At 46.8% G+C, this 19624-nt stretch overlaps 1 protein-coding gene across 2 annotated transcripts in view; it reads right to left on the reverse strand.

The window, feature by feature from the left end:
- LOC140389267 (low-density lipoprotein receptor-related protein 2-like) overlaps positions 1–19624 on the reverse strand; it is a 533746-nt gene that overhangs the window by 433696 nt on the left and 80426 nt on the right. For both annotated transcript variants that reach the window (XM_072473460.1, XM_072473452.1), the window contains exons 2-3: positions 14068–14175; positions 5786–5908 (exon numbers count right to left, since the gene is read on the reverse strand). In XM_072473460.1, the coding sequence (XP_072329561.1) occupies positions 5786–5908; positions 14068–14175 (231 nt within the window). The remainder of the gene's footprint in view (positions 1–5785; positions 5909–14067; positions 14176–19624) is intronic.

Below are 19624 nucleotides of genomic sequence, written 5' to 3' on the forward strand. Positions count from 1 at the left end.
CCTGGGGAAAAGCCTCTGACTATCCACTCTGTCTATGCCCCTCATAATTTTGTATACCTCTATCAGGTCGCCCCTCAACCTCCTTCGTTCCAGTGAGAACAAACCGAGTTTATTCAATCGCTCCTCATAGCTTATGCCCTCCATACCAGGCAACATTCTGGTAAATCTCTTCTGCACCCTCTCTAAAGCCTCCACATCCTTCTGGTAGTGTGGCGACCAGACAAGGGCGGGGGTTTGGGCCTAGGTAAGGTGCTCTATCGGAGCAAGGGCCAGTGCAAACTCGATGAATGGCTCCTTCTGCACTGTAGTGATTCTATGATTGGCATCGCCATACCATAAATGTTTGTAATGTTTCCTCCAATATCAATGGATCCTCCTGTTGAAGCACCAAAAATTCAAACATGCAGGAATAAGTGGATTATTAAAATAATCACTTCCTTGGGGCATTAATTAATAACAGTAGATACAATGCTGCAGGAAAGCTACAGTTTCATATCTTAGAATGACCTCTGTTTAAGTTCTTGCTGCAATAAGTTGATTGCGTAACTTTGCTTCTTACAAAACATACTGCCAATGTTAGATACAATTCTCAAACTTCTGCGTCATGAGCGGTTAAGGCCAAATACTGAAGAAAGAAGGCAATATGGAACTATTTGGAAATTCTTGGCATGCGTTTAACAGACAACAGATCGGTTTGCATTCGCAAGCTGTCATGATAAGCACAGATAATCCATTATGAACAACAATTTCAACAGTCTTTCAGCACTGAAAGGTAGAACTCTCCTTTCTGTGCAGCTTTAAATTCAAGGATCTCATTTCAGCCTTGTTCTCTAAAGAAAAAGAAAATGCTAGCTTTAATTTAAGCCTAAAATACCCCTGTGTTTGTATATTTTGCATTTATGCTAATATGTAGTGAACCACATTATTATAATTTAAATAATAATGGACAGGATTCTCCGACCCCCCGCCGGGCCGGAGAATCGGCGGGGGGGGGGGGCGGTGTGAATAGGTAAAAGACGGGACGAGGTCCTACAATTTGAATTTAGGGAGTTAGGAGTTAAACTAAAAAGTAGGACCTCAAAGGTAGTAATCTCAGGATTGCTACCAGTGCCACGAGCTAGTCAGAGTACGAATGTCAGGATAGATAGGATGAATGCGTGGCTCGAGAGATGGTGCAAGAGGGAGGGGACATTCCTGGGACATTGGAACCGGTTCTGGGGGAGGTGGGAACAGTACAAACCGGACGGTCTGCACCTGGGCAGGACTGGAACCGATGTCCTAGGGGGGGTGTTTGCTAGAGCTGTTGGGGAGAGTTTAAACTAATGTGGCAGGGGGATGGGAACCGATGCAGGAAGTTGGAAGGTAGTAAAACAGGGACAGAACCAAAAGGCAGTAAGGGGGAAAGTGTAAGGCAGAGAAGCCATAGTCAAAAATCAAAAAGGGCGACAGTACAAGGTACAGTGACTGAGGGGAGCTCAGTGAATAGGACCAGGAATACTAAAAGGAATAAAACGGGAAGTGAAAACATTAATGGTAAGCGACGCGGCAGGTTGTTACATGAAGATATGGGTTCAACGACAAGGAAAATTAGGAGAAAGGTTAAGAGGAAATATAACTTAGGAGAGGTTACTGATCGAGGTGTTAAGATTCAGAACAGAGGTAAAAAAGCCAACATAAGTGTACTTCACCTGAATGCTCGTAGTATTCGGAATAAGGTAAATGAGTTGATGGCGCAAATCATCGTGAATGACTATGATTTAGTGGCCATTACTGAAATATGGTTAAAGGATGGTCACGACTGGGAGTTAAATATCCGAGGGTATCAAACTATTCAGAAGGACAGAGTGGATGGTAAGGGAGGTGGTGTAGCTCTGTTATTTCAGGATGACATCCAGGCAACAGTAAGGGATGACATCAGTGCTATGGAGGATAAGGTTGAATCCATTTGGGTGGAAATCAGGAATAGTAAGGTGAAAAAGTAACTGATAGGAGTAGTCTATAGGCCACCAAATAGTAACATTATGGTGGGGCAGGCAATAAACAAAGAAATAACTGATGCATGTAGAAATGGTACAGCAGTTACCATGGGGGATTTTAATCTACATGTCGATTGGTTTAACCAGGTCGGTCAAGGAAGCCTTGAGGAGGAGTTTATAGAATGTATCCGCAATAGTTTCCTCGAACAGTATGTAATGGAACCTACGAGGAAACAAGCGGTCCTAGATCTGGTCCTGTGTAATGAGGCAGGATTGATTCAGGATCTCATAGTTAGGGATCCTCTCGGAAGGAGCGATCACAATATGGTGGAATTTAAAATACAGATGGAGGGTGAGAAGGTTAAATCGAGCACTAGTGTTTTGTGCTTAAACAAAAGAGATTACAATGGGATGAGAGAAGAACTAGCTAAGGTAGACTGGGAGCAAAGACTTTATGGTGAAACAGTTGAGGAACAGTGGAGAACCTTCCAAGTGACTTTTCACAGTGCTCAGCAAAGGTTTATACGAACAAAAAGGAAGGACGGTAAAAAGAGGGAAAATCGACCGTGGATATCTAAGGAAATAAGGGAGAGTATCAAATTGAAGGAAAAAACATACAAAGTAGCAAAGATCAGTGGGAGACTAGAGGACTAGGAAATCTTTAGGGGGCAACAGAAAGCTACTAAAAAAGCTATAAAGAAGAGTAAAATAGATTATGGGAGTAAACTTGCTCAGAATATAAAAGCAGATAGTAAAAGTTTCTACAAATATGTAAAACAAAAAAGAGTGGCGAAGGTAAATATTGGTCCTTGAGAGGATGAGAAGGGAGATTTAATAATGGGAGATGAAGAAATGGCTGAGGAACTGAACAGGTTTTTTGGGTCGGTCTTCACAGTGGAAGACACAAATAACATGCCAGTGACTGATGGAAATGAGGCTATGACAGGTGAGGACCTTGAGAGGATTGCTATCACCAAGGAGGTAGTGATGGGCAAGCGAATGGGGCTAACGGTAGCCAAGTCTCCTGGACCTGATGGAATGCATCCCAGAGTGCTAAAAGAGATGGCTAGGCAAATTGCAAATGCATTAGTGATAATTTACCAAAATTCACTAGACTCTGGGGTGGTCCCGGCGGATTGGAAATTAGCAAACGCGACACCACTGTTTAAAAAAGGAGGTAGGCAGAAAGCGGGTAATTATAGGCCAGTGAGCTTAACTTCGGTAGTAGGGAAGATGCTGGAATCTATCATCAAGGAAGAAATAGCAAGGCATCTGGATGGAAATTGTCCCATTGGGCAGACGCAGCATGGGTTCATAAAGGGCATGTCGTGCCTAACTAATTTAGTGGAATTTTTTGAGGACATTAACAGTGCGGTGGATAACGGGGAGCCAATGGATGTGGTATATCTGGATTTCCAGAAAACCTTTGACAAGGTGCCACACAAAAGGTTGCTGCATAAGATAAAGATGCATGGCATTAAGGGGAAAGTAGTAGCATGGATAGAGGATTGGTTAATTAATAGAAAGCAAAGAGTGGGGATTAATGGGTGTTTCTCTGGTTGGCAGTCAGTAGCTAGTGGTGTCCCTCAGGGATCAGTGTTGGGCCCACAACTGTTCATAGTTTACATAGATGATTTGGAGTTGGGGACCAAGGGCAATGTGTCCAAGTTTGCAGACGACACTAAGATAAGTGGTAAAGCAAAAAGTGCAGAGGATACTGGAAGTCTGCAGAGGGATTTGGATAGGCTAAATGAATGGGCTAGGGTCTGGCAGATGGAATACAATGTTGACAAATCTGAGGTTATCCATTTTGGTAGGAATAACAGCAAAAGGGATTATTATTTAAATGATAAAATATTAAAACATGCTGCTGTGCAGAGAGACCTGGGTGTGCTAGTGCATGAGTCGCAAAAAGTTGGTTTACAGGTGCAACAGGTGATTAAGAAGGCAAATGGAATGTTGTCCTTCATTGCTGGAGGGATGGAGTTTAAGACTAGGGAGGTTATGCTGCAATTGTATAAGGTGTTAGTGAGGCCACACCTGGAGTATTGTGTTCAGTTTTGGTCTCCTTACTTGAGAAAGGACGTACTGGCACTGGAGGGTGTGCAGAGGAGATTCACTAGGTTAATCCCAGAGCTGAAGGGGTTGGATTACGAGGAGAGGTTGAGTAGACTGGGACTGTACTCGTTGGAATTTAGAAGGATGAGAGGGGATCTTATAGAAACATATAAGATTATGAAGGGACTAGATAGGATAGATACGGGCAGGTTGTTTCCACTGGCAGGTGAAAGCAGAACTAGGGGGCATAGCCTCAAAATAAAGAGAAGTAGATTTAGGACTGAGTTTAGGAGGAACTTCTTCACCCAAAGGGTTGTGAATCTATGGAATTCCTTGCCCAGTGAAGCAGTTGAGGCTCCTTCATGAAATGTTTTTAAGATAAAGATAGATAGTTTTTTGAAGAATAAAAGGATTAAGGGTTATGGTGTTCGGGCCGGAAAGTGGAGCTGAGTCCACAAAAGATCAGCCATGAACTCATTGAATGGTGGAGCAGGCTCGAGGGGCCAGATGGCCTACTCCTGCTCCTAGTTCTTATGAATCCTGCCTCGCCGCCCCGACGCCGGCTGCCGAATTCTCCAGCGCTGTTTTTTTGGCGGGGGCGGGAATCGCGTCACGCCGGTCGGGGGCCTTTGGCAGCGCCCACCCACCCCCCCCCCCCCCCCCCACCCCCGGCGATTCCCAGCTCCGCGATGGGTCGAGCGGCCGCCCGATTTCGGCCTGTCCCGCCGGCGTAAATTACACAAGGTTCTTACCGGCGGGACCTGGCTCTGCGGGCGGTCTGCGGAGTCCTCGGGGGGGGGGGGGGGGGTCCAGCCCCAGGGGGGGCCCCCACAGTGGCCTGGCCCGCGATCGGGGCTCAACGATCTGCGGGCGGGGGTGTGCTGTGGGGGGAACCTTTCCCTCCGCACCTTCCGGGCGGCCTGACGCCGGAGTGGTTCATGCCACTCTTTGGCGCCGGTACGGCCCACCCGCCGGATACCGGAGAATCCCGACCAATAAGTGGTATAAATCCTCACTGAAATTTATTATAATTTGTTTTAAAACACTTGCAATATATACATTAACTTATAGAAAAGTAAGTCATGGATAATAACCATTATTAAAGTTGTACTGTGAGGAATTGAAAGTGCCTAAAAGCTGCATGAAGTTCCTGCTTCTAATTTTCATGACAACTTTATCCCTGATGTACAGAATATTAGACTCCCCATTCAACAGAAATACAATTTATCTATTTTATCAGTGCGCATTAATATTTAAACATTTCAATCATATCACCCTTTATTCTTCTACATTTCAGGCAAAACATCCATCTTCTTATTCTGCCCCTCTACTTGTACTGTGTAGTTTCTGTCGTGTTTAGATTGTTTGCTGTTGGTCCAGTCATTCACTCACTCTTCTACCTTGTATCCAACAAGTGGCATGTCTAGGGTAAGCCGTGGAGGTTCTCCAAAGCAGACGATGCTTCATCCTGGAGCAGATAGTAGACATTGCACTAGGCAGCCCCTAGCGCAAATCATCCTCTATCCTCTCAATTTCAAGAAACACAAGGCTGAACATGGCCTTGGTGGCATCCCAGAACAGTTCTAAAATACATAGTACAGCATTCAAATTGAGACTATTTCAGTCAGACTTATGTGAAAGTGGGACAAAATAGATCCTTCTAAATTAGTTTTAAAAATTATTAATGAATTTCCAATTTACATCTACATTTCCTGCATCTGAAACATGTTAAAATAACGTCCAAGACTTACAACAATGCTGACGCTCATCAGATCCATCGTCACAATCTTCCTCATCATCACAGACCCAACTTTGAGAAATACATTCACCATCTCCCTCACAGCGGAACTGTGCTGCTGTACAGGTAGGTGGAGCTGAAATCAAAATAAATGTAGTGTTAGTGAAATGAAGACAAAGGGGAATTTTACAATTAGTTCTACAAAATTATCCTATCTTTTTTATTAATGTGCACTGCTAGATTCAGGACAATGAATGGGTCGAAAATCTAGTCCTAACTGTAGTCGAGGAGTACTATGGTGAACAACTATCTCAAATGTTTAGGGAGTTAGTAATTGTTAAAAAGCACTGAATTATGAGGCATAGATTTAGTACGTTCTTTAGCCTGGAAAGTAACTGCTTACCGTAAAACTGTTATCAATATTCTTATCCAAGCCATTTACACTAACATTCAAAATAAACAATGCAAATATAACAGCAACAATATAGCGGTATATTTTGTGAATTGAGGTATAAAAACTACTAAGCTACACATAATTTAAGATGAAACTTCTTACAACACGAGCTGTCCATCCCATATTGCCATCCAGCAAACCAAATAATGGGTGGGATTTTCCGGTTCCCCAGCCATGTGTCTCTCGGTGGCGCACCATTCGCTGTTGGCAGGATTCCATCTTCCCACCACTGTCAATGGGATTTTCCATTGTAACCACCCGACACTGCTGGGAACCCCGCTGGTGGGGCTGTGATGCCGGCGGGAAAATTGAATCGCAACGACCAGAGAAGTGGACTACTTAAATTGGATTTCAGGGACTTCTGCTGACAGTGATGTGCTGAGCAGGTGCACATCAGGTGGCTCTCCTCTGGGACATAGCCAAATAGGTACTTTTAATCGTAAGTAGCCTGAAACATCAGTAGCATCTCACCCACAATTAAGAAAGGGAAAGAACAGAAACATCATGCCAGTAAAAGGACACAAAAAGCGGGTGGACGAGTCGGCGGACATACAAGGCGAGGAGTCCCTGGCCACTCGGGGAGAGGGAGACCGACGACCTGAACAATGCACCCGCCCCTCCCCCCCAACCTGGAAGATGTTCCTGACTAAGGAACGGACCATGATGAGGGAGACAATAAAGGTGGAAATCCAGCTGGCGGTCAGGGTGGCAGTAGCAGAGGCGTTTGTTGTCGTGCAGATGGTGATTGATGGACTGGGGAAGAAGGTGGAGGCCCAGGGGAAGATGATCCTCGAGCTACAGACAGACCAGAGCGACAGGATTGTCACTCTGGAGTCCAAAATTAAAAGGTTGGTGGCAACCCAGGGGTGCTAGAAGGGGAAAGTCAAGGACTAGGAGAATAGGTCCCGACACCAAGATATCCAGATTGTGGGCCTGCTAGAGGGGATAGAGTGCAGGGACACGATGGACTATGTGACCCAAATGTTGGGCAACCTAGTCGGGAGGGACAACTTCCCCAACCCGCCAGAGATTGACAGAGGGAGTAGATCGCTCTGGCCAAAGCCCAAAGCGGGGAAGCAACCAAGGGCAATAATCGCAAAACTACATCGTTATCAGGATCCTGAGAGGATCCTGAGGTGGACGAAGCAGATGAAGGTGAGGAACTGGGAAGGACATGGGGTCAGACTTGGCAAAGCGCAGGGCCGAGTTCAACCAGGCGAAATCGGTCCTGTACAGGAATGCAGTGAGATTTGGAATACTGTTCCCAGCCAGGCTCCGGGTCACGTTTCAAAATATGGAACGTTACTTCCAACACCCCGGCAGAGGCAGCCAGATTGTTCAGATGAATGGCCTGGACAAGGGACAGGCAAGGCAACGTTGAAGGTGAAGCAGAGGAGGAAAGAGGGGGAAAATAATTATAATGGACACACACTGGGCTGGATTCTCCAATTCTGGGGCTATGTCCCTACACTGGCGTGGGATTACGCCAGGAAAACTGGCGCAAACCAACCACCGATTCCCCGTTTTGCTGGGGGCTAGCAGGACGGCAACGTAGAGCACACGGAGCATTGCCGGGTCTGCGGCCACGCATGCGCACAGCGGCGACCTGTAGTGGCCGTGTCGTGCTTCATGGTGGAGGCGACTCGCGGACCCTCCCCCTTCGGCCGGCTCGTGCGCCCCGGACCGCCTCACCACAGTGCCTTCAGCGCCAAATAATGTCCCCCTATCCACGGATGGGCCCTCCCCCAACTGTGGGGGCGCTGGACTGAGTCCGCAGCCGCCACGCTGAGCTCCCGACAGATGAGACCACACGTGTCCCACGCCTTTGGGAACTCGGCTGGTCGGGGCAGAAAATCAGGCTTCAGCCAACGTCCTGAGGATGTCGATACGGTGCACAGCATACTCTGCGAGTATGGCGCTTTGGAGGGGGCGGAGCATCGCGAAACCGGCGCCGCCTCCGATTCAGTCGGGAAATGTGATTCTCCGGTCGTTCGCCAAACGCGATTTTGGCGTCAGCGACCAGAGAATCCAGCCCACTATGTTTGCACGGGACTGTACTGCCTCACTTTGATCAGAAAGATCAGATCTCAGGGAAGGGAGAGGGTAGAGACAGGAGAGGGTGAGGCAGAGACAGAGGGAATGGATAGTTAACGGGCATGGGACAGGGGTAAGATCAGCCCGGGAGGAGGGCCACCACCCGAGCGGAGAATACTAGCGCAGGACGTTTGGTAGCAAGGAGGCCAGGGCGCACCTCCCAGAAGGTAGGAAGCATCTGGCGGGGGTGGGGAGGGGGCCACAGGGACAGGGATGGGGAACGTAAGGGGGGACATGGGGGTGGAGGTGAGTAGGGGACATAAGGGGAACACGAGAAGAAGAACGGGATGGGAGTCAGATTGGTTTCAGCCGGTAAGGTGCAGGTTGAGGAAACAAGATGGCGCCGCAAGCAGACACTTTGGAGGATCCCAAAACAAAGGAAACATGGAATGCAGATGCGCACCCACGTGGTGGACGTACAGTTGGTGGCCCTGTTGGGGTGCCCCCAGGTCAAAGGGAAACCCTGGAGTTCAGAGGCCTAACCTCATGGTGAGTATAGCGACCGTGGCCATTTGGGACGGCCCCTTAACAAAGGTAAATCCTGGAGTGCATGGGCACGACCACCGGGTAAGTATGGTTGATCCAGTAGGAAGAAGGGGTCTAGAGCCTCCAACCAGGATTGTCGCCTAGAACGTCAGGGGACTTAACGGTCCAGTGAAAAAATCCAGAGACTTCGCCCATTTGAGAAGCTTGAAAGCTGGCAGAGTCTTCCTTCAAGACACGCACCTGAGGGAGCAGGACCGACTGTGGGTAAGGAAGGGCTGGGTGGGACAGACGAGGACTAGGGGGGGAGAAATACTGATTAGTAAGAGGACTGTGTTCACAGCGACTAGCGTGGTCACGGACCCAGGGACGTTACGTCATAGTCAGCAATGTCCTAGACGGGGCACTGGTAGTCCTGGTGAACATGTACACACCCAATTGGGACGACTCGGGTTTCATAAAAATAACCATGGCGGAAATCCCCAATATCGACACACACTGACTGATCAAGGGAGGGATCTTTAACTGTGTACAGCACAAATTGATGGACCGATCGAAGCCCAGAACAGGGAAAAGACAGGCATAGCCAGGGAACTGGGAGCATTCATGGAGCAGATGGGGCAGTGGACCCATGGTGGTTCCTACATCGTGTTGAGAAGGAATTTTTGTTCTTTTCACCAGCACACAAGGTGTACACCTGTATCAAATTCTTTGCAGTTGGGAAATCGGCAATTCCAGAAATAGTAGAGCGGAATTCTCCGCGATAGTCATCTCCGACTACGTTCCACATTACATGGATGTGAGGTTGGAGACGGGCCGTGCCCAATGCCCCACTTGGAGGTTGGAATGGGCCTGTTGGCCGACAAGGTCGCCTGCCAGAAAACATCACAGGCCATAGGCGAGTACATCACTAACAACCAGAATGGGGAACTCTCACCTTCCACGTTCTGGGAGACACTGAAGGCAGTGATTAGGAGAGAGATTATAGCCTACAAGCCACATAGAGACAGGAAAGAGAGGGCGGCTAGGCAACAACTGATCGCCCCCATCCTGGAGGTCGACAGAGAATACGCTGAGGGTCTGACTGTAGATCTTCTGGCAGAGAAGAAAAAGCTACAAATGGACTTCCGCCTGCTATCTGCAGGAAGGCAGTGAATCAACTCCACCAGACATGGGGGACCTTTTATGAACACAGAGAGAAAGCGAGCTGCCTGTTGGTTCATCAGCTGAGAAAGCAGGCAGCTTCGAGGGAAATTGCCCAGGTAAAGGACTGCAGAGGCGGACTGGTAGCTGAATCAAAAATGGTCAACCAAGCATTTGAGGGCTTATATCAAGGACTATACACTTTTGAACCCCCAGACAGGGTCTGAACCCCCAAGTGGTTCCTCAATGGACTGGACATGCCAGTCGTGGGGGACGATAAACGGAGGGAACTGGAAGAACCAATCGGACTGGGTGAGGTCAAGGAGAGCATCGATTCCATGCAGGCAGGGTATCTGAAGAGGAAGCAGAGAGCACAGAGTCTCACTCTGTGCAGATAACCTGCTCCTCTACATCTCGGAACCGTGGAAGGAAATCATGAGGCTCCTGGAAGAACTTGGGGCATTCTCTGGCTACAAACTCAACCTGGCAGAGCGAGGTATTCCCAGTGACCCGAACGGGAAAGGGACGGAGCTGGAGGGTCTACCATTCAAACTAGCCCACAACAAATTCCAATACCTGGGGATTCAGATAGTCCATGACTAGACATGGATCCACAAATGGAATCTGACCAGACTGGCACAGGAAGTTAAAAAGGACCTACATAGATGGGATGCACTCCCGCACTCCCTGGCAGTGGGGGTGCAGACGATCAAGATGAACATTCTGCCAAGGTTCCTCTTCCTGTTTAGATCTATACCGAAGTTCAACCTTTTTCCAAGGAATGGACAAAATGATTTTGCGCGGGGGGGAATCCAAGAATTCCCAAAAATACACTGCAGAGAAGAAGAAACATTGGTGCCCCCCCCCCCCCCCTTCCCCAGCAAAGTACACATCCAGCTCAGTGGTGGTAGCTATGTTAAACCAGATGAGACAGCACTTCAGCTTAACCGAGGTGTCCACCATGGCCCCCATCTACGGCAACCACAAATTCCCACCGGCCATGGCAGGCACCACTTTTAAGAAGTGGAGTCAGGACAGGGGAGACACTCGTGATTAGGGACACGGGAGACAGAATTGCAATCCTGGATGAACTGACAGAAAGACTGGAGCTACCGAACGGACAGGAGCTCCAATATTTACAGACCAAAAACGTGCTCCGCAAGGAGACGACGAGATACCCTAGGGCCCCGAGATACACAATGCTGGAGGACTGCTTGAGGCGGACGGTATGGAGGAAGGGAACTGCGGGGGACATGTAAGGAGGATGGTTAGAAAGGGTGAGGACACCACTAGACAAAGAAAGACAGAAATGGGAGGACAAACTAGGGTCGGAGGTGATGTGAGGATTCTGGCGTGAACTCCACGTCCTCCTGCGCAAGGCTAAGCCTCATGCAATTCAAAGTGGTGCATAGAGCACACCTAACCAGAACCCGAATAGACAGGTTCTTCCCGGAGGTGGAGGACAAGTGTGAACGGTACCAGGGGGGCCCGGCCAACCAAGCCGACATGTTCTGGGCTTGCCCCAGATTTATCGGGTTCTGGACAGCCTTCTTTGAGGTGATGTCCAAGGTTGTGATGGTGAGGGTGGAGCTGTGCCTGAGCATGGCAGTCTTCGGGGTACTGGACTAGCCAGAATTACATATGGGAAGAGGGCAGACGCCCTTGTCTTTGCTTCCATAATCCAGAGAATCCTGCTCGACTGGCGATCAGCAAAACCACCCACAGTTGTGGACTGGCTGGCAGGCCTGGTGGAATTTCTCCATCTGGAGAAGATTAAATACGCCATCCGAGGGTCGGACGAGGGCTTCCACAAAGTGTGGGGGACATTCATCAGCCTGTTCGAAACATTTTTTAAAAAATAATAATGAATCGGATTTCAGTAAATGTATTTGGTGAATAATTGGACCAATTCCAGATCAGCAATAGATCTGTGATCTACACTCATTTATTTGATCTGAGTCAGGTGTCAGTATGGCCACTGCAATTAACCTGGAGAAGAAGTAGAAAAATCAGAAAAGGTGCCCTCCTGGTCATAATCAAGAATCCTTTGTCCAAAATGCCATTGCAATCCATGCACATCAAATAAAGATAAGACTGGACTTGGCTGTGGTCTCTGCCACAATCAATAAGCTGGATAAAAATTGTCATAAAAACTCACATGTAAATATTGTCAGCTTTGGCGAGGAACCAAAAGGAAATTATTGCTCATTGTATTTCATCGCAACAAAGGAAATCCAAAGAGATAGTTGGTATTGAAACAATAACTATTCCGAAATTGCATTAGGTACATTCCTGGTTAAATAACAGGAAACCAAAAATTTTCATTCTTCCAACACAATTTTCATAGGTCTTTTCAAAGCAGACCCCCACCCACGCCAAACAAGATTTGTATTATAAGTCGTCAAGGCAGAGAGAGTCAGAGTTGGAGTTCCTGCATTGTCAATTTTGTGGAATCATCAGCGATCCCGTATGGAAAGAAACCACAGGTGCCTGATCTTAATGGCCCAAAAACCCATAGATCTTTGGACACAACATAAATGATGAGATTTGGCAGCACGGTGGTGCAGTGGGTTAGCCCTGCTGCCTCACGGTGCCAGGTCCCAGGTTCGATCCCGGCTCTGGGTCACTGTCCGTGTGGGGTTTGCACATTCTCCCCGTGTTTGTGTGGGTTTCGCCCCCACAACCCAAAGATGTGCAGCCTAGGTGGATTGGCCACACTAAATTGCCCCCTAATTGGAAAAAATGAATTGGGTACTCTAACTTTATAAAAATAAATAAATAAATGATGAGATTTGCCCACCAGTAACCTTCAGTGTTGAACTCACTAAAGTTTGTGTGGAGAACATTTTGAGATTATCATCAATGCAATCCATGTAAGCTTTGACAATGGCAGAGCCTTAGGTGAGATCTTTTGGTCCCATTGATGGTGCACTCCCAACGCAGGCTTCTCGACGTTGTGGGGTGAATTCAATGGGAAATCCCATTTACAACAGCAGGACCAGAAAATCCTGCCACTAGCCAACAATGGGCCTCGTCCCGCTGCCAAGCAGCACAATGTGGGAAGGCCAGAGAATCTCACGATTCCAAGGGAAATGGTATCAGGACCTTTTCAGTAAAAAAGTTCAAAGTACTTCCTAGTTTCTTTTAAAGGAAGCCAAATAGCTGAGCAAACTCTCTTTTACCATTGAAGTTCCAGGGCATGATCTGGGCTTAGACCCACATTTGTTGATCGCGTGGCCATTATATCCTGCTTTGTGTCTATCTTCGTCCCATTACAGTGGTGTCGCAGGAACCAAAGGCCCGGGAGTCCCTACCCAACCACATCCCACCCTAAACTGCTGACCCGTTCTTGGGAAAGATAGAGAATATTCCCTTGGCATGGTTCTACAGAAATTTCCATGAAAAGGAAGGACCCAGATAGCCTGAGGTCTAATCAGATTTGTGGCTGTTCCACCAGGTCCTGATCAGAGTTGCAGTGAAGAAGGGCTGCAGATTTTCAGCTGCATTATCCACAACCTCCCAAGTTCGGACCAAATACATATGAAAGCTTTATTATGGACTGCTGTCTCAGAAGAAAATTCTAGCAACAAATGAATTCCTAGGAGTGTTTTCTCATTCTTTCATGTGATGTAGGTGTTATTGGCAAGGCCAGTGTTTGCTTCCCATCCCTAATTGCCCATGGAGTGTGTGACTTGCTAGATAATTTCAGAGGGCAGTTAAGTCAACCACATTGCTGAGGGCCCAGAGTCACATGTAGGCCAGAGCAGGTAAATGTGGCAGATTTCCTTCCCTAAAGGACATAATAAGGAATGGTGCAATTTAAAAGCATCTGAATTGCTTAAAATAAAGGGCTTTTATAGAATTACATAAAAAGCATTTCCATCATTGGAATATATTGGAAGTTATTAAAAGAGATTAATGAGCACAAAATACAATATAAATAATATTTTCTCCAGGGCAATTCTGAACAGCAGTGCCCTCTGTAATGAGTTTAAGTGAGTATCAGTTGGCAATTATAGCCATAATAAATGTGTAATTAGTATTTTAATAATCAATAATCAATAAATTCTAACCAGGTCTGTATAATAATCCCGAGGTTTTGACAGCCCCTGTTTACTTACGGCAGTCAAATTCATCAGAATCATCATTGCAGTCAACAACACCATCACACCTCCAGTCTGCAGGAACACACTGGCCATTTTGACAGCGAAACCGGCCTGCTGTGCAATCTGCAATCCAAGGACAAGAGATTAATTACACTGGACCCTTCTTCTTTACAACTTACTGAGGAGGAATGCACCTGCAATATGAGCTGCAAGTATTTATTTTAAATAGTATTACACAAATGAAGATGATTCTTATTGTTTAATGTAAATTATGTGAGAGTGTTGCGGCACCATATAATGGAGCACCTATATATTGCACCAGCGAAAATATAGCACCTGCAAAAAGACACAAGTTTGAGTCCTATAGTCAATCTCACTTTAGCATTACACATTAATCCGGATGTTCATGCCTCAGTCCATGTCGGAATGAATGTACGCCAAAACATAAATGGCAGACCCGACCCAGATGGGGTAGTCCCTTTTTTTTTATTAAGGGGCAATTTAACGTGACCAATTCACCTACCCTGCACATCTTTGGGTTGTGGGGGTGAGACTCATGCAGACAAGGGGAGAATGTGCAAACTCCACACGGACAGTGATCCGGGGCTGGGATTGAACACGGGTCCTCAGCACCGTAGGCAGCAGTGCTACTACTGTGCTGCAGTGCCACCTGCCAGATGGGGTCGTCCTACCTCCAGTTCCGGCTCTGCGCATTTTCCTCTGTGTGGGAAGGAGTGGAGTATGTTTTGGTTCAAGTTCATGGAAAAGTTGGAAGCGCCAGTATTTGCCGCTCCTTTTCATCATTCTCGACACTGCAGTGAAGGGCTGGAAGTATATCCTTGGCATAGAATGCTGTTGGAGACTGAAGGTGGGGCACCTGCATTCAAAGTTGTCCCAAAATGTTTTTAGCTTGTTAAAGTCAATCAATGTGACTTGAATAAACAGTGGTCATACATGTTTTACAACACAAGTGGTCTCCCTTCCGATTGGTTCATGTCCATTTCGTCTTCTTGATGACAGGACACTTATTCCCCATGTATGGCCCACCTACCCTGGCATGCTGCTTAGAGACCTTCAATAGCCATTTCTGCCCTAAAGAAGGTCCCACTTATCTTGCAGAATGCATAAAGCATGGACGTGCTTGCAGCACTGAATCCAGGTGCACGTGTTCACTCAAGGTATTCACAATCGATGCAGTCTCCAGCCATGCATATTTTGTGATGGATGGGGATAGTGGTCTGCCAATGGGTACAGAATGTCCCTCTTGACACCTACTGACTGCACCAAGAGCTCCAGGCCTTCGTCACTGAAGTAGTGCGTTCTCAATGCCTGGCTCCCCACCGACATTCTCCTTTGGGACATTCTGACATGGCAACAAACAAAGCACATGGGTTGTTATGTATGCTCACATAGTGTGAAAAGTCATATTATTCTCTTGGATAATGGAGCGGCACAAGTGAGTGGGGAACTGACAAGTAGTGTGATGCATGATCAATTACACAAAGACGAGAGTTGAATGCAACTGAGGCTTTATCACACTAAGATGTGTGGCCTCATACAGCAGCTGGCGAAATGGCTGCTGTATGGGAGCACACATATTTATACTCCGCCTACTGGGCGGAGCCAGCAGGCAGGGAACTACCCCCGTACCTGTAGTACAGGGCCTTACCACAAATCACCTAATATATACATCAGTGGTGACTACCACATGGTGCTCGCTATCTGTGTGCTGGATGGGTGTCATTGCTGTGGCTGTCTGCACGTCAGCATAGCAAAAGCGATCAATGAGTGGCTTTAGGCCACGAGTTACGTAGGAGCAGTGCAAACACGTGCTAGGACAGGAATGGATGAACGCTGCAAGAGGTAGTCACATGAGAAATGAGGGCAGCCAGCAAGGGCAGCTTTCACAGGGTAGGCTCCCTCTGGACCAACCTTACCACGGTTAAAAGCATGTAACCATCACATAGAAATGTTCACTGCTGGCCTGACAAGGGTCAGAGATGATTTCACAATATTGGGTCAGCTATCTCCTCATCAATCTCAACTCCCAACAGTGGCATTGGAAGAGGGCCTGTATATCACAATGTGATTTGCCCACATCCACATAGGGGAGGCACTGGCATGATGGCATTATCACTGGACTAATAGTCCAGACTCCCAGAGTCATGCTCTGGGGACTGGGGTTTGAATCCTGCCATGGCACATGATGAAATTTGAATTCAATTTTTTTGACATTTGGAATTAAAAGTCTAAAGATGACCATGAAACCATTGTCGATTGTTGTTCTAATCCCATCTGGTTCACTGATGTCCTTTAGGGAAGAAAATCTGCATTCCTTACCTGGTCTGGCCTACCTGTAACTCCAGATCCACAGCAAGGGATAGGCAATAAATGTTGGCCCAGCCACATCGCGCAGCCCACATCCCATGAACAAATTTTTAAAAAGCATCTGGGCCAGCTTCTCCATAGTTGGCAGGCCCAAACGCACCTCCCATCCCAAATCTAGGATCTCTGCCATCGCAGATGCGATTGTGGGGTCAGGAAAATTCCCAACTCACAAAACCAATCACAAAGACAAAAATTGAGCCCATTGTCTTTAAAAACAATGCACAAAAGTGAAAATAGCTACCAGTTGACTTGAGGTACAGTCCAATCCAGGTGCCTACATTCAGACTGTAATGGAGATTGTTAGATGTGTATGTATTAAGCAGTTTTCATTCATCAATAAGGTAAAGCAGAGAGGAATGACAATATATTTGTAGTGAAAAGTTGAAGGTGTGTGGGGATTTTCAGTACCCCTTGAATATTTTTGTGTTGAGACACAAATCTAAGTGAAGCAAGTTACTCCTCCCAAGAATATTTAGCTCACTGCATTTTGGCAGATGTGGCTGGTTCCTTCTACTTTGGCAACTTTGGTAAGGTTATTAAACTTTTTTTGCCGTGCACTACTGTGCAATGAAATGGAGTTGGCAGTGAAAACCTCCTGCCATTGTTGCTGGGCTGTTTTCTATACTGAGCATCATCGAGGGGTTCCAAATGAGAACTCCTTCCTCTGCTTAACTTCTGTTAAAAACAGTTCCACAGCCTCAGCTATGCAGCCTTTCTCGCAAATCTTTTCCTTTCAAGAACTGCTGGAAAACCCTGTTCTTACTGTGCTGCACCTTTAAATCCTTCTGCGGGCCTTTAAATCCTGCGCAGCTCAGAAGTATTTCTCACTACAATGGCAAGCTCCCAATGAGTGGCATTCCTGATGTCAGAAGCTCATGCATATTCTAAAAATTCTCATTCAGCAGGTAGGAATCTTACTCTATTAACTTCCCTCTTTTACTCTTTACCACAAGCAAACAGTCGAGTGTCTATACCAGTTGGGCAGAACATTTTGAGGGTTTAAAACTACTTGGCTAAAGAAAGAGAAGTTCACTTCTGAAAAGAAATCCATCAAACAAGTTCCAATCAGTCAAATGTCTCAATGTTTTAAATTTGGAGAAATTCTTCAAAATGCAACTCTTTATTCTTATTTTTCATGCACAGTGCAGCTGTCAATACGAGGTGTGTTACAACAAAGAGTTCAAAGAACAAAGAAAATTACAGCACAGGAACAGGCCCTTCGGCCCTCCAAGCCTGCATCGGCCATGCTACCCATCTGCACTAAAACCTCCTACCCTTCCGGGGACTATATACCTCCATCCCCACCTTTTCATGTATTTGTCAAGATGCCCCTTAAAAGTCACTATCATATCTGCTTCCACCACCGCTTCCGGCAGCGAGTTCCAGGCTCCCACCACCCTCTGTGTAAAAAGCCTGCCTCGTACATCTCCTTTAAACCTTGACCCTCGCATCTTAGACCTATGCCTCCTCGCACTTTTGCACCCTGGGAAAAAGCTTCTGACTATCCACTCTGTCCATGTCCCTCATAATCTTGTAGACCTCTATCAGGTTGCCCCTCAACCTCCATCGTTCCAGTGAGAACAAACCAAGTTTTGCCAACCTTTCCTCATAGCTAATACCCTCTATACCAGGCAACATCCTGATAAATCTTTTCTGTACCCTCTCCAAAGCCTCCACATCCTCCTGTTAGCATGCTGTGACCAATATGTCCTTTTGGTCGTGTGGCAACCAAAATTGAACACTACATTCCAAGTGCGACCTAACTGAGGTTCTACACAGCTGCAATATGACTTGTCAATTTTTATCTCAATGCCCCGGCCAATGAAGGCAAACATGCCCTACGTCTTCTTGTCTACCATCTTACCTGCGTTGCCACTTTCAGTGACCTGTGTACCTGTCCCCTAAATCCCTCAGCCTATCAATACACTTAACGATTCTGCCATTTACTGTATATTTTCCATCTGTATTAGACCTTCCAAAATGCATTACCTCACATTTGTCATGTTGTCAAGGATATGAAGCAATTTCCTTCCTTTGCAATAGTTTAGCTATGTAACAATATACATGAAAGGCACAGCTTGCCAAATTATATGGTGAACAAGGTGCCTGCACTCAACCTTGGAAGATTACCCCAGTACTGGTATCTCTTGAATTTGCACAGTTCTGCATAGGGCTGGATTCTCTGGCACCCGCCACTAGTAGCAGAATTCCCGATACAGCGGAGAATCCAGCGGGCACCACATTCTGCGGACCCGTGTGATTCTCTGGTCCTCTGGGCTGAGCGAGATTGGTGCGGGTTTGGACAAGCGTGGCCCTAACACAGTGGACCTTGCAGTGGACCAAGGAGGTAACTCATTAAAAAATTGCCCCAAAGACCATCGGAGGGCCACCTTCCCCCCCACAATGCAATACCTACCCACCCCACCCCCATCAGAACCCTCCCTTCAACCCCCCATCAGAGACCCTCTAATTAAAGAGACCCCACCAGAGACCCCTAATTAGAGAGACTCCCACCAGAGATGTTCCAATAAGAGAACATCTTAACCCTGCCTGGAAGGCCCCCATATAAGAGAGATTGCTGCCTGGAATCTAGAGAGCAGTCCTGACAGAGGCAGTGAAAATAATCACTGCTTCAAAACTCACCTGGGCAATACAGCTGCTGGCCCAGGCAGAGGAAGCAGCACCTGTCAATGCTTGGAAAGAGAACACAAGTCAGCTGGGTTTAAATCCCTCAGACCTTTGATCTGCAAGCCTTTCATTCACTTCTCTGTGAAATTGCTTTCGCTAGTCTGTGATTGACAGCTTCCACACACACCCAGCTGTCTGCATTGTTTCATTCATTTCCCTTCATGCTCGAGTGGCTTTGATGTACCCAGCTATGAAATTAACTATAATGTTTATAAACATTTAGGTATGATTGACAGCTCCTGCACCACATCAATTTCAAGTGCTTTGTTAGTTTCACGGGGTTGAGGGGGTGGGGTGCTTCAAAGCCTGAAGGAAGAAGAATGAAACAATGTAGACAGTTGGGTGTGTGGTAGCTGCCAATCGCAAATTCAAGCAATTGCACAAAGATGTGAATGAAATGCTTGCAGATCAAAGATCTGAGGGTTTAAACCCAGCTGACTGTTTTTCTCTTCCCAGGAATTGACATGTGCTGCTCCCTCTCCCTGCACCAGCAGGT

Source organism: Scyliorhinus torazame, chromosome 2, assembly GCF_047496885.1.
Source record: "Scyliorhinus torazame isolate Kashiwa2021f chromosome 2, sScyTor2.1, whole genome shotgun sequence".
In the NCBI taxonomy this organism is placed as follows: domain Eukaryota; kingdom Metazoa; phylum Chordata; class Chondrichthyes; order Carcharhiniformes; family Scyliorhinidae; genus Scyliorhinus; species Scyliorhinus torazame.